We start from the raw sequence: 16,006 nt of genomic DNA, 5'->3' as shown, positions 1-16,006 counted from the left end.
GTGAAATTATTAATTATGCAAAAAATAACATATCTACATTATAGTCATGCTGCAACTTCAGTTTAGAAGAAAAAAGTCAATGTACTATGTTTTCTTACTACTTTAAATTGTGGTGTACTCATTGTAGAACATGAGGGTGGATTGAGAGACATGCATGCAGTGCCAGAAATATAGTTATTTAACGTACTGGAGGATATTGGCTTTCGAGAAGGCAAACCACCTGACATACATTGGTGGGGATTGATGCTATAATGGTAGATTCACTTGAGTGAATAATTAACAGAAAAAGCAAGTTAACATTAGAGAATCATTCCTCATTTGGAAGCCAATTAGATAAAATAATATACCTTGGGAAGGCATCAAGACATTCTCAATAGTAGTGTTCAAGAGAAAATAAGATTTAACATTGAAGAAAGGATTTAACTACCATATTTTAGCCATTTCTAATGTACCTTTTTTTTCTGTACCTAAATGCAATTTAAATTTCTAAGCAACAACTTAACACTTAACTGACAAATAAGGCAGAACCAGGACAGGATCCACTGTTTCACCAAAAATGTTAAGAGTAAAGGAATGCCAAGTCAATGAAAAGGCCTTCCTACACATGCACACTTACTGCACAATAACTAAAATTACTCTGCAATATGGGCATGCATCTACATGTGCATGCCCATACTATGCAGTAAATATAGTGACTTACATCAATTTGAGCATCATGCCGGTGTCAAATTTACATGCAATTATTTACTGAGCAGTAACACATGTGTGAACCCTTACTGCACAGTAACACTGTGTATGTGCAGTTTCTTGGGACTAATTTTAATCCCAAGTCAGTCCACACACAGTGTTAATGCTCTTTAATGCTTGCACATGTAGATGCTGGCTTATTCCCGCTTACTGCACAGTAAATTTAAATTGGTGTAAATGCACGTGTAGACATGCCCAGTATTTCCAAGACATCAGCTAGCCTACTTTCAGGATTATAGGGCTGGGAAGAACCTCACAAAGTCATCTAGTTTAGTCTGTTCCTCAAGGCAGGATCATCTATGACTAAACCATCCTATCAAAGTGTCGGTCTAACCTGATCTTGAAAATTTCCAAAGAAGAACATTCCACAATTTTTCTGGGTAGGTTGTTCCAATGCTTAACTACCATCATAGTCAGGAAGTTCCTTCTAAGTCCAACCTAAATTTCCTATGTTGCATCTTGAGGTTATTGCTTCTAGTCCTGTCTCCTACAGCCACAGAAAAAAGCTAATTTCCATCCTTTCTGTTAATCACCCTTTAGGTATTTGTATCCATCCTCTCTTCTTCAACCTAAATAACGCTAGTTCTTCCAGCCTTTCCTTATAGGTCTTGCTGCTTAGACCTTTAATCATTTTTGTTTTTCTGTGATGGATTCTTTCCAAACTGTTCACATCTTTCTTGAAATGGGGAACCCAAAGCAGGATACAGTCCTCCAGGTGTGGCCTCACCAATCCTGAATACAGCAGAAGAATCACTTCCCTTGATTTGCAAGTGACACTTGTGTTAATATAACCCAGTATGTGTTTGGGTTGTTTTGCAGCAAGAGCACACTTTTGGCTTACTTACGGTTTACTGCAATTTCCAGGCCATTTTTTGTAGTACTGCAGCCTAGTCAGTCACTCCCCACCCCATATTTATACGTGCAATACCATATCCCAAGTACAGGACTTTGCAGTTCTTGTTGAGTCTTGATTTGTTGCAGACTGTTTCCAGTATACTCAGGTCATTCCAGATCTTAGCCTTACTTTCCAGATTATCTGCAACTCCACCCAACTTGGTGTTGACTGCCAATTTGCGAAGTGTGCACTTGATTTCATTATCCAAATCATTAATGAAGATATTAAACAATACCAGACTCAGAGCAGACCCCCAAGAAACCCCACATGACATCTTCTCTCTGCTAGACACTGAGCCATTGATGGCTACTTATTGAGCACAGTGATCCAACCACTTATGTATCAACCTTACAGTACTTTCATCTAAACTGTATTGCCTTAGCTTGTTAATAAGAATGTCATGAAAGGCAGTGTCAAGGGCCTCGCTGAAGTCAATATATATCACATCCATTGCTCACTCCTGATCCACAAAGTTTATCATTATATGTTTGAAGGAAACCAGGTTGGTCAGACATGACTTATTCTCGGTGAATCCATTTTGGCTATTCCTGATCACCTTGTCCTCTAGGTACTTCAGAATGGACTCCTTGATGACTTCTAGGTATTAAAGTCAGTCTGAGTGGTCTGTTGTTCCTCAGATCCTGCTTCTTTTCTTTCTTAAATATAATATTTGCCCTTTTCCAGTCTTTCATGACCTCACCAAACCTTTCCAAATTCTTAAAGAGGAAAGCATATGGCTCCCAAATTCCCTGAGCCAGTTCTTTCTGTGCTTAGGATGTATCCCATCTAGCTCTGCCAATTTGAAAACCTCAGGTTCTCTAAGTAATCCCTAACCTGTTGTCTAGACTGTTTGTCTCCTTGCCTATGTTTGTTGCCAACTGTACTCATCTATTTGTGAAAACTGAAGTAAAAAGCCTGAAATTCTTAGCCTTCTCTGAATCATCTATAACTAGATTGCCTTCAACATTCAATATTTTTCCCTGATGGTTTCCTTGATCTTCCTCCTACCATTGACATACTTGTAAAAACCTTTTTATTGCATGTTATGACTCTTGCCAGCTGCATCTTAAATTATGCCTTGAACGTCCCAATTTTTTTCCCTGCATGCCCATGCAACGCTGCTATACTTTTCCCTAGTACTTTCCACTTTTTATAGGATTCCTTTTTGGGTTTCAACTCATTGAATAGATTGCTTTCTAGCCAGGCTAGTCTCCTGTTGCACTTCTTCTGTCTCACTGAAATGACTTGTTCCTGTGTCCTTAAGGGCTGTGTCTAGATGAGCGCACACATGCATTTCCCTGGGGACAAATACTGCTACTTGTTCCCGGGGAATGCTCATTCAGGTGCTCTCAGGTGCACAGCAATTTGCCCTGTGTGGGATAGTGGAGGCTGGGGCCAGCATGTGGACTTGCCCCAGCAGCCTTATCTGGGGTCCTGGGGGCCTCCCAGGGCTCCAGCAGAAGTGATCTGGCAGCAGGGAGGCAGGCTGGCAGCTGGAGCATGGTTCCAACCAGCCCAGGCTCATTTCAGATGGCGTACATGCTGCCTTGTGCACCGCCCTGGATATTTAAGGCTTGGATTTTTTTGATACTGGTATTTCCTGGGGTCAAAAAGCTCCTTGTGCTGCAAATTAGCAGTGTGGGAAACACCTGCATTTGTGGTGTGCAGTGCTGCAGGTGGGTCTGCGGTGCCACATACTGCATATGCATACTCAGCAGGATGTGTCCAAGAGGGCCTCCTTAAAGTAACAGCTAGCTGTCTTGGACACCATTTTTCCCTCAGACTTGTCTGCCAGAGGATCTTGCTGACCATCTTGCTGAGTTTGTTAATGTCTACTTTTCTGAACTCCAGTGTTCTTATTCTGCTACTCTCCTTCCTTCCTCCTCCTAGGATCTTGAACTCTATCATTTCATGGTCACTGCCCCCCAGGTTTCCTGCCGCCTTCACATTCCCAAACACTTCCTCCATGCTTCTGAGTAGTAAGTCAAGCTCCCCTTACCCCCCAAGTTGGCCTCCCTACTATGTATCAAAAAGTTAACTTCCTGACACTCCAGGAATTTGCTGGACTGCTTATGCACTGCTATGTTTCCCTCCCAGTAGATCCCCCAGTAATTAAAGTCCCCCATGAGATCCAAGTCCTGAAATTTGGAAGCTTCCATCAGTTTTCTAAGGAAGGCCTCATCCACTTTCTCCTCCTGATTTGGAAACCTGCAGTAGATGTTCACCATGACATGCCTCCTGCTGCTCTCCCCTCTCACATTTATGAAGAGGCTTTCAAAATGCCTACTTTCCACTTTAGACTGCACCTCCAAACACATGTACATCTCCTTTATATATAAGGCAACACCTCTTACTTTTTCCCCCTACTTATCCATCCTGGCCACTGAATATCCATCCTGACCATTGCAACTTTCTGCAGAGAAGCTGTTTCCTATTAACATGAATACATGCATAGATATGCTTCTCTATTTCACCTTACTTGCACATTAATGCAAAAATTATTATAAACAACTCCAGCTACATAAATCTCAGGAGATCTTTCATTCAGATACCTTTCCCTTTCAGTTCGAAATTTTAATAAGCCTTGGGTAAGAAACAGTTTATGTATGAACCTCTGTTGTTGCTATGCAAGCATATTTTTCATTGATAAAGAGAATAATAAGGAAAATAACTTTTACAATAGCAATTTCTCTTAAGTGTTATTATTTCATTGTAGTGTTGCATCACAGATTTAGAAGTACATATATCAGAAGTGTTGTGCATAGCATATATTCATAATTTTCAGAGAAAAGGCATAATTAATATTGCACATTCATATTGCAAAGTGAAGCTTTCAAAAGTTGGTAATAAGAAAGCCAAGGTTGCACGTACAATATTAAATGCACTCTATTTTTTGCATGATGATTAGGTGTTAGGTTTTCAGATTCCTTAAATAATTGAATCTGTTCACAGAAAATGTGAGAGCAGATAACGTGTCAGACTAACAATTTTTACTCTTTCTGTGATCCTTACCTCCCTTTCTGATAGGCATAAGCATCTGAACTCTGCTTCATCTATACCAAACAAACCAGATAATGTGGGCAATTCCAAAAAGATTTTCTAAAGTAGTTACATTTTATAGGACCTCAAAATATCTCATTTGCTGTTCCCAACATCCTAAATTCTGCCCTGATACATTAAAAGCTTGCAAAGCTGCTTGGATTGAAGCTCATTGCATCTGGATTATGTTACATATTTTTTCTTCACGCAACGATCTAAGTCAGTGACCTTTTGGCCCCATGGGCTGGATGCGTGTCCCAGGACTAGTCTGTGAGCCAGATCCCTCATAGACTTGGCATATAGGGCTGGGCCTCCCACATCCAGAGCAGGCCCTGCACCACACCAATGGGGCCCTGCATGCCTGAATCGGGCCCTACGCTGTCCCAACCCCATACATGTGATTTAGCATAGAACCGTGCTGTCTGGCCCATCACACTCCCTATGGTCTGGAAATTTGGCAGCAACGGAGCAGCAATAAATGCTAGCACCACTCCTTTGAGACCTAATTACAGGACCTCTGGGGAGCCCAGCACGCTGAATGACAGTTCTGTGGGCTGGATCTGGCCTGCAAGCCAGGAATTAAGCACCCTGGATCTAAGCAATTGAACATGCTTGTTTACCATGTTGATGGAGGGCACAATAGAAAGGAATAAGCTTGAAGAGAAACTTCTACTTAACTACAAAGAACTGGTACTCACTTTTTAAAAAGGGCATCTGATGTTTTCTTCCTACAGGAAAATTTCCATGCCCTCCAACAAGGCCTTACAGATGCAGAAACAACAGGGTCTGTCTGAGACCTGAACAGATTTGCAATGAGATTGATGACTGTGGTGATAACTCAGATGAAGATCACTGTGGTAGGTGAATTTACCTTTCCAGACATTCAGATCAAAAGAATATATGAAGTCAATTTTATTACAAAAATCTAATTGTCCTTAAGAAAACGTAATTGCAAGTTTATAGATCATAATTTAAACTTTAAAGCAATTAGGCTTGACATAATTTGAGACTCATTACAGCTTCATGGTCATTTCCATTTTTATGTGCAATAATCTAAACAATATGAAATACTAATCTTATTTTATTTTACTGTTTATTTATAATTATATAGATACAATCATGTATAAAGCAAGACCCTGTAAAAAGGATGAGTTTGCTTGTAGCGATAAGAAATGTATACCCATGGAGCTGCAGTGTGATCGATTTGATGACTGTGGAGATGGTTCAGATGAGCAAGGCTGCAAAATAAGTGAGTTTCGTTGACCATCTATCTGTTTTTCATGCTTATACATGAAGAGAAGTAATAAAAAGTGATTGTCTCCTTCCATACAAAAAGTACCCAACAAGATGGTTCTCATTAATATGAAAAGTATTAGCTTGCATAGTATTCAAGCTAATATACCACAGATTACTCCTTAAAAGAGATATGAAGAAAATGACTTTGCAAAATGATACAGTTCTTTTCCTAAAAGCAAGAATGAACTATTTGCCCTAGCGAGTGATTCAATCCAATTTGAGCTCTTCCAGCTGTTTCAATTGATTATATTTTCCTTTGTATCATTTTATCTCTATCGAGATTTTTTTTAAAAGTTTGTGGTTTTGTGTTATGGAATTCTTGATCTGATAAATCCATCCGTCTTTCAATTCAAACAGTGACAGGCCATACCTTCTATAATATATTAAAACTTTTTATAATCACAGGCATTTACTTTTGTTTATTCAATGATATGAGAACTTTTTCATGAACCTAAATTTTAGGGGGGGCGTTATTATGAAGAAAATATATTGAATTAAAAGATATTGTTCTGTTGGGCTACATTCTTAAATTCATTGCAGTGTCATAAGAAATCTATGTATTTCCCAAATCCGTGTATGAATACTTCAACCTGAGTCTGAATATTTATAGAATGTGTGATGAAGGCTGGCAGAACTACTTCCATTTTCATTTGTGTCCTTTGTATTTTGTGGTGCCAATATACATGTGCAGTCTAGGAAAAATACGCATAAAGAGTTAATTCAGAATTTTTTCAAAATTCTTTCGTCTTTTAATCCATTGCAAAGTCTCCTATGAACAGCCATATTAAAAGATGCCGAAATGATTTCTAAATTTAGAAAATCCCCAAAGAGCTGTTCAGATTTCTTATAAAACAGCTTATCCTCAAAGTATCAAGGAAGCATAGTGGTAATTTTAGAATTTTTCTGGGGTTTTGTGGGCCAAAAATCATCCCTTCACATTCCTTAAATATAATAAAGTGCACCTGCAGTGGCAGATGCTGAATTTTTTTGACTTTTAAACAATGTCTTGATAAGTTTTTCTGAAATGTTAAGTTTCACACCCAGATAGTTTCCTTGCTCCCTACTACAAGAAGCAAATTAGGCTTCTGTTGGATATTTGGTTTTTCCATTAGGCCCGCTATCAAAAATTTCTATGGCCCATGCTATGCAGAATACCAAGAAAGATTACCATAATTTTGGCTTCATAGGCTATTAACCTGTTTCATGTGAATCAAACCAGCTGCCTTTCATCTAGATAACTTTGTATAATTACTTTTCTCAATGACTGGTTTATATGGGTACATTATCTGATACCAAGTTAGATCCCTCAGTAAAAACAAGGGGAAAAAAAGAAAAAAATACCACTCTGATTCCATTTCCTCCTAAGCATAAGCATAGGTCAGAACAAGCACAAGCATTTTAGAGCATTTTAGAGTAGAGAGCTTTCACAGATTATTGTTTCAGTGCAAGAAATCTTTAAGAGCTTTAATGAGCACTTCTCTGCAATGGTTAAGATAGGGATGATCTTGCCTACAGCAGTAGGATTACTGCCACAGGAGTGGGACTGGCTGCTCTGTGGTCCCTTCCAGGCCTATTTTCAATGAATTTATGATTCCAGTTAGTTTCCCAGTGAACACTGTGGCTTTGTTAAAATGTACACATCTCTATTTGAGGCTCTATGCTCAGTTGTCTTGCATATCACTTTGTAAGGAAGTTTTCTGGGATAGTAATCATCTTGAGCAAGAGAATGGGAAAGCTTTTCATAGTCCTCCACAATTGGCCTCCATTTATATAAAGTGATGCTTTATACTTCATCTAGTTTTCACCAAATGCCCTGACCCCTTTCACTTAACTAGGATTCCTTCCTAACAAATTTGTTGAGTATCCATTATCTCTGATGTAAATAATAACCTAAAAGGCCATTCTGAGACAGTTCAATCAGTTTTAGAATTAGGACAACAATGATTATAACCAGTGGCAGTAAGTACTAAAGTATAGTAATTATTAGATTATAATAATTATAATAATTACTATACTAAAATATTGTAATTATTATAATTATTAGTAATTTCTAGGATAATATAGATTATTATCCTAGAAAGTGTAGAAATCTATTTCTAAGCACTTGGAGAGGAAGATGATTAGGAACAGTCAGCATGGATTCACAAAGGGCAAGTCATGCCTGACCAACTTTGATTGCTTTCTATGACAAGATGACTGCCTCTGTGGATGTGGGAAAGAGTGGATGTGGTATACCTTGACTTTAGCAAGGCTTTCCATATGACCTCCCACAGCATTTTCACAAGCAAGCTAAGGAAGTATGGGTTGGATGAGGAGACTGTAAGGTGGACAAAAAAACTGGCTGGATCATTGAGCTCAAAGGGTAGTATTCAATAGCTTGGTGTCTAGTTTGCAGCCAGCATCAAGTAGACTGTTCCAGTTGTTGGTCTGGAGGCCAGTTTTGTTCATTATCTTAATCAATGACCTGGAAGATGGGATGGAGTGCACTGTCAGCAAGTTTGCAGATGGCACCAAGCTTAGGGAGTAGTGTATATACTGGACAGTAGGGCTAGGATTCAGAGAGACCTCAATAAACTGGGAATTAGATCAAAAGAAATTCCATGAGATTTGATAAGGAAAAGTGCAAAGCCCTGCACTTAAGGTGGAACAATCCCATGCACGACTACAAACTGAGGACTGACTGTTTAAGCAGCAGCTCTGCAGAAAAGGACATGAGAGTTACAGTAAAGAATAAGCCGAATATGAGCCCACAGTGTGCTCTGGTTACAAAGAAGGCTAATGTCATACTGGGCTGCATTAGTAGGAACATTGCCAGCAGATCAAGGGAAATATTTCTTCCCCTCTATTAAGCACTGGTGAGGCCAAATCTGGAGTACTGTGTCCAGTTTTGGGCCCCCACTACAGAAAGGATGTGGACAAATTGGAGAGAGTCCAATGGAAGGGAATGAAAATGATAAGGGGGCTGGGGTATATGTTTTATGAGAACAAGCTGAGGGAACTGGGTTTATTTACTCTTGAGGAGAGGAGACCGAGAGGGCATTTAATATCAGCCTTCAACTAGCTGAAGCGGGGTTTGAAAGAGGATAGAGCTGGACTGTTCTCAGTGGTGGCAAATTACAGAACAAGGAACAATGGCCTCAAGTTGCAGCAAGGGAAGTATAGGTTAGATTTTAGGAAGAACTTTCTCACTAGGAGGGTAGTAAAGCACTGGAACAGGTTACCCAGAGGTGGTGGAAGCTCCATCCTTGGAGGTTTTTAAGAACCAACTAAACAAAGTCTCAGCTGGGATGATCTAGTTAGGGATGGGCCTGCTTTGAGCAGGGGGTTGGACTAGATGATCTGCTAAGGTCCTTTTAATTTCTATGATTTTATACTTTAATATAAATAATATATGCATATACTACAAATAAAAGGGAGACAGGCCAGCATATAATCTCAACATAAAACCTCAAGTGTTTAGAATGTGTAATTGTACAGCATTAGTTAACTACTGTCTGCTTATCTTAAAAGCAAAAGTACAAAAAACCCCAAGTATCTGACACACAAATCATTATTATTGGTATCTGTATCTGTCAATCTTGGCAGCAGAAACATACAAATGAAAAACAATATTCTTTCCCAAATAATTATTAAAGAATGGGTTCTGTGAGCAGTTCTTTCTTTGGGCAGAAGGAAGGATAAACAGGACAGAGATGTCCTTTTCTTTTCTCTTCTACCTTACATACTGTAATGTCATGTTCTTCTTCCTTGAGAGTTTCTTCACAGCCCCATGCTGCCATATTTTTTTATTCCTTTTTTTGTCAGTGCAGACTTCTACCCTACCTGGCCTTCTAGGGTAGGGACCTGCCTTTTGTTAGCAAGACATCCTTTCTTATTTGAAAGCAATCTAAGGGAAAAAGCAAAATACTGAGGGTTATAGTTAGAAGTAGCTTGTCAGTGAGCCTGGCAAAGTGAGTGAGGAAAAGGAACTCGCAACCTGCATTCAGAGGGAGAAATCAAAAGGGTTGAGAAGGAAGAATATAATTTGCCTTTTCTTCTTCAGTTTTGACAAGATCCATAACATATAAAATATATTAAAAATGAAAAATGTTAGCCAAATAATTCTAAATGAACAGAATATAGTCTGTTATGAATTACATGAGAAGATTTAGGATTATTTTATTTCATCCAAATCATTTAACATATTTCTAGTTCTTGAAGGTGTTCTATTTTGCATATTATTAAAATATTTGATTAGCTTTCAATTACTAAACTTTTAACTGTTTTAGATTTATTTTGTTATCTTCAATTTAAAATTGGCTTGTGTTTATATTTAAAATATCCTAAAAACAGACAAAAGTAGACAGCCAGTAAAATTCAAACACTGATGTATTATATACAACTCTATGCATATTACTCTAGTCAAAATGGCTTTCTTATCCAAATCGATTAAAATCACAGTGCTATAAAGCATTGGAAGATGTGTGTTAGTCTTAGGGTTGGTCAGAAATATTTTTGAATTAAAACTTTTTTTCCAAAGCAAAACTTGCGGGGGGGGGGAGGTGGGGTTGTGAAAAAATTACCACTTTTCATGAATTGCCAAACTAAGGCAAGACTGAAAAAAATACACAAGCATTTTTTTCAGTATCTTTCAACTGGAATAAATGGTATTTTGGGGTATGCATGTGCTTTGGTGTGGGGGGGAACATTAATTAGAGCGGATCTGAGAGCCACTCTAATTAAAGTGCCTGCAGTGTCACTTGTATTTAGCATCCTGTGCTTCAAAATGGCAGCAGTGGCACTTGAACTAAAGCTCATATATAGCTTAGACAAGCTTTAGTTCAGGGGTGTCCAACCTTTTTGAATGTGGGGCCAGATCATGAACTTTTTATCACCCAGTGGGTCAGCGAACCATATTCAAAGACCTCACAGGAAGTGGTATCACATCAGGAAGTGATGTCACATGACCTTTGACCCAATGAAGTTGCAAGAAGTGACAATGAAATGGGTCTGGAAATGTGGTCTAAAATCCAAAATAAAAACAATATAAGAGCAACAATGAAATAATACCAAACACTTGACTAAAATAAACACTTAGGTTACAGCAGCAAGCTATTTTGGCCTTCCTCCCTTGTTGGCCTGGCAGCTTTGTAGGGAAAGGGGCCAGGCCTTGGGAGCTGCTTGCTGCCCCGGCCACATTTTGCCCAAACCCATCCTCCCAGACACTCACTGCTTGGAAAGAAACAGGCTGGAATCAGGGGCTCAGCAGGCCATACCTTCCCTCTCCCCCCACTTTCTGTCTGCCTTGGCCTGAGTTCCTCAGAGTTTTGCATCCTATTATTATTTTTTAAAGGTGGAGGTGGTGGAAACCTTTCGCCCATACCACACAAGGCATCTGAGACAGAACGGTGCCCATTCTGCTGCCCTGGTGGCTGTGGACACTGCCTTGGAGGGGGAGGCGAAAGGTCAGGGATGGTCCTGGCTTCCCTGAATTGTTCTCTAGCCTCCTCCAGCTGATCCCTCTATAGTGCAACCTTGTATTAATTTTAATTTTTTACTTTTTAGGCCCCTGTGCCCCCTTGACTGTGCCTGTACAGGCTGGGAGACAGATGGCCTCCACCCACAGTGTTTGGTGGCTCTGGGCTGGGGGTGAAGCTGCAAGGCAGCTGAGCTGGTGCAGGGCATCCCGCGGCCCTGCTTGGGCAGAGCTGTCTGCTCGGGGGCAGCTGAAGGGGTTTAGTTTTCTCTTCCTGGATACAAGCCTGGCTCAGGTGGCCCTTGACCAGTGGCAGCTGGCAGGCTCTGGGTCTGGGGGCTGTTAGCCAGAGCCCAGCCACCTGGGCCTTTCAGTGGCACACGGCACTTTTGGCTGCAAGGAGCAGCCAGGACTGGGAGCAGCCGGCAGGGCAGGGCAGGGCAGGGTAGGAGTGCAGCTGTCCCAGGGCCCCCGGCCCCACCTACAGCAGCCAGCTCCTGCCCTGGGCTGAGGTGAGGCTGCCAGACAAAGCGGTGGCAGATCCTTCCCGGGCTGGGCAGAGCTGTACTCTTCCCCCCAGCTCTTCTCCAGCAATGACAGCAGGTGCTGCAGCCACTGCCCAACATACCTATGCCGGCGCCGGGCAGCCCTCCACAGCTGGGAGCCAGGTAACATTTTTCCACCCCCTCCTCCTGCCCTCCCTCCCCTCCCCGGCGGACACAGGTGCAGGTGTTGGTGCCACCAGTGCAGTCCCCTAGGCCTGGGCAGGTGGCACTAGAGGTTTGGGACCCAGCACTGATGGGGGCAGAGGAAAAGGCCTTCCTGTCGCTTAACTTTGATGGACTTTTTGGGTGATGAATGCACTGGGCCTCACAGAAAAGCTACAGGCACCTTCCTGCAAGCAGCAGAGAGAAACCAACTGCCCTTCCCTGCATCACCCCTTCCCCACCAATGCAGTGTGGACCGCCTCTGGCGCAGTGCTTAAAGGAGCTGCATGATGGTCGTGGAGGGGGATGGGGGCAAGCAGCTGAAGTTGGCTTCCCATGAGCTGCTGGCAGTGGGAGGAGCCTGACGGGATCTGCACCGGCCAACAGAAGCAGTAGCAGGGCCAGAGCATCAGGTGCTCAACTGCATTTTCCCCCTGCCTGCACCAGTCAGTCCCAAGCAGCACATGGCTCTGCCGCTGCTTCTGCTGGCTGGTGCAGGCCCAGCTGGGCTCCTCCCATCCCCAGAAGCACGTGGGAATCTGGCTTCAGATGAATGCTGCTCCGGATGGGACAGACCTGCCTGGGTTGGCACCAATCAGCAGAAGTGGCAGCGGAGCTGTGTGCTGCTCGGGACTGACTGGCACAGGTAGGGAGAAAGTGCAGCTGAGCCCCTGCTGCTCCGGCTGGGCTCATCCTGTCCCGAGTGGCACATGGCTACTCCTGTTCCCACACACACTGTGTCAGCAATGTCAAGCTGATGCGGTGCATGTGGGAACCTTGTCCCTTCCCCAGCCCTTCAGCAGCCATTAGGAAGCTGCTGAGGGAATGGGGGATGGACAAAGGGTGGGAAGGGAAGTAAACAGTGTTTACTTTTGTCTCCCATTGCAGCACTGCAAGCCACAGAAAATGCCTTGGCGGGCCGCATGGTGGCCCATGAGCCATATGTTGGACAAGCCTGCTGTAGTTCAAGTGCTCTCACGACTATTTTGCAGCACAGGGATGCTGAACAGACGTGACATAGAGGCTGCTGGAGCACATTAATTAAAATGTTCTAGTAGATTCAGTTAATCAAGCCTGCTCTAATGCATGCTTATTAGCATGCATCTGAGCAGACATCCAGTATATAGGTGCCCTAAATGTTCTACTGTTCTTCTGTAGAGGGACAATGACATGTGTAGCTGAACAGTCATAGCATTAATCAAGTACTCATTGTTAAAGTGCATATATAATTTACTAAATTTGAGTGACTGTTAATGAAAACTATAATTTATTTGAAAAAATGCATTTTTTTTTTACCACACAGACGTGTCTACATGAGATGCTCACTATTCAGTAGCCTAGTAATCCTGAACAGTAGCACATCACTGCACAAACTGCTATTACTAAGCAGTATTATTAGGCTACTGTGCAGTAGTGTCACTAAAAAGGTGTTCACTGGTGATAGTACTGGTACAATTCTGGTGATTATACAAGTACTATATAAATGTGTAGTAACCACTGCACATTAATGAACCTGTAGATGTGCCTAGTGGGTGTGTCTACCCATGCAATTAATGTGACTGAATAAACTCTGGTGCGACTTAAGCTGGAATAAACTAATCCTGACATCACCATCTACATGTGTGTTTAAGCATAGTAATTTATTCCTCCATTGGATAGAACCTGTGTCGGATAGGACTATCTGACAGTGCTGTAATTAGTCTACACCAGCTCAATTGCTGTGCACATTTGGATGATGATGCTTAACTGTGCAGTAAATTAGTCTACTGTCTAGTAAAGCACACATGTAGATGTGCCCAGAATGTATTTTAACAGAATCTAGGAGAAATTGTATCAGTTATTTCTACCAATTATATTATTACATATAGATACCACGTAAATTTTTTTTAAGTCTTTTAGTGTTTAGAACTATTTTTTCCTTCTCTGCTTAGGTTCCACTGAACATATATGTGAAGATGATGTAAATCCTTGTGGAGATGATGCATACTGTAATCAAACAAAATCATCAGTTTTCTGTCGATGTAAGCCTGGATTTCAGAGAAACAAGAGGAATAGACAGTGTGAAGGTACAAAACATTTCCATCACTGCCAGGTTCAAAGCTTCGTATTCTAAAAACATAGTTCTTTGATAAGGATTATTAGGAAAGTTGCATATGAGTAATTATATACTAATTGATTAATTTTAATAAAAATCATGTGTGGCTGTGGAATGTCAGTATACACATGAGATTTAGGGGTCATGAATATGTGTTTGAAATTATACATGGATCACAAAATGGAATATGTACCTCTGTTGTTGAATGCTACCTCTAGGAACTTAGTTTATTTTATTCTAGCCCAAATTTAGCAATATAAATTAATTATCACAGGGACTGTGAAAGAATTAGCATCATTTTGTGAGAATATATAGATACAAGGAATTACAATAAGGATATAGCACTCTTTAATACTAAAAGTATTGAAAACTGCATATATTTTGCTGTTGAGCAGCTTGAGATGCACAAGGTATGGCATATGAAGCATTCTTCAAAGATATTCACCTTATGTTCATTATGGCCTCTGCATATTTATACTTGAGAGTTAATCATCACTAAATTCTCCTCTAGAAAGTAGAGTGAATCCCTTAAAGCACTGAATATTGAAAACCAAAGTTACAGAAGGCCTCACTGAGTTAAATCACTTCAGTTTTAATTTGGCAGAAGGTAGCTTTTATTTTGAAACACAGTGATTTTCAGGAGCTCCTTTAATTTCTGGTATATTTTAATTAAGTGTTATGTACAGTGCACCGTTATGCATTCATTGTAATCTGTCACTGAGTCTTAGGAGTTATTAATCATCCCACCAAAAGCTCAAATTAAAAAAAAAAGAATATTTAAGTGGTGTGTAATGTGCTCCTTCATGTTCCTGGAGGCATACATGTGTACCTGCTTTTTTCTCTAGGGGTGCATTCAAATGTTACATTTCAGCTAGTGGGGTCACAGTTACACTGGTTGAAATGCTTTCTATACAAGCATTCATGGCCATTTAAAAAAATGGCTGGTGTGGTGGAAATCTTCACTGCATCACACATGGTTGAAGTGCTAATCGATTGCGGGGCAAGTGTTTGAGTGAATATTTGCACACAACCCCGATCAGTTGGGGACATGGGGATGTCCTCCAGCATCCCCAAATGCCCTGTACCCACCCCTGCTCTACTGTTTCAGCCCGAATGATAGAGGCCCTCCCCCTGACAATCAGGGGCTGGGAAACCCAGCTCTGTTCTGCAGCTCAGAGACTGTGGAGCTGTCAAAGCCCAAATGGTGCTGGTGGGTGGCCAGGAAAGGACCACAGCCCATCCCTATCTCTGCCCCTACATTTCCTGAGGCCCCTTAACCAGTGCCTTTCACCCAAACCTCAACTCTGCTGTCTCCAAGCCCCTTTAACCTTTACCCCCACCCAGATATGGACAGCTCCTGCCATTCCAGAGACCCCTGATCCTTCCCTATACTCAAATCAGCCCACTCTGTGGTCCTCGGAGATCCCCAACCCCGCCCCACCACAACCACACAGACACAGCACAGCCCACCTCTGTCCAATTCCCTCTTTTCCCCTTCCACCTTTTTCTGGCCCTCCACCCATTTCCCCCCTCCCCCTACCTTACACAGAACCTAGATGGACATCAGTTCATAGTTTCATAGTTTCTAGGGTCAGAAGGGACCTGAGCAGATCATTGAGTCCCACCCCCTGCCATGGCAGAAAAGAATACTGGGGTCAAACGACCCCAGCAAGGTGTACATCTAGCCGCCTCTTAAAGACCCCCAGGGTAGGAGCCAGCACCACTTCTCTTGGAAGTTGGTTCCAGATCCTAGCTGCCCTGACAGTGAAGTA

The 16,006-nt window shown here is 41.6% G+C and overlaps 1 protein-coding gene across 1 annotated transcript in view; it reads left to right on the top strand.

The window, feature by feature from the left end:
• The window catches only part of LRP1B (LDL receptor related protein 1B), a 1,585,724-nt gene that overhangs the window by 1,462,268 nt on the left and 107,450 nt on the right, over positions 1-16,006 (top strand). Inside the window, exons 73-75 of the mRNA XM_019553609.1 lie at positions 5,416-5,538; positions 5,793-5,930; positions 14,071-14,205. Coding sequence (XP_019409154.1) covers positions 5,416-5,538; positions 5,793-5,930; positions 14,071-14,205 — 396 coding nt within the window. The remainder of the gene's footprint in view (positions 1-5,415; positions 5,539-5,792; positions 5,931-14,070; positions 14,206-16,006) is intronic.

Source organism: Crocodylus porosus, unplaced genomic scaffold (assembly GCF_001723895.1).
Source record: "Crocodylus porosus isolate Cpor-Errol unplaced genomic scaffold, CroPor_comp1, whole genome shotgun sequence".
In the NCBI taxonomy this organism is placed as follows: Eukaryota; Metazoa; Chordata; order Crocodylia; family Crocodylidae; genus Crocodylus; species Crocodylus porosus.
The sequence above is the reverse complement of the archived record's forward strand: the minus strand, read 5'-3'. Positions and strand labels throughout refer to the sequence as shown.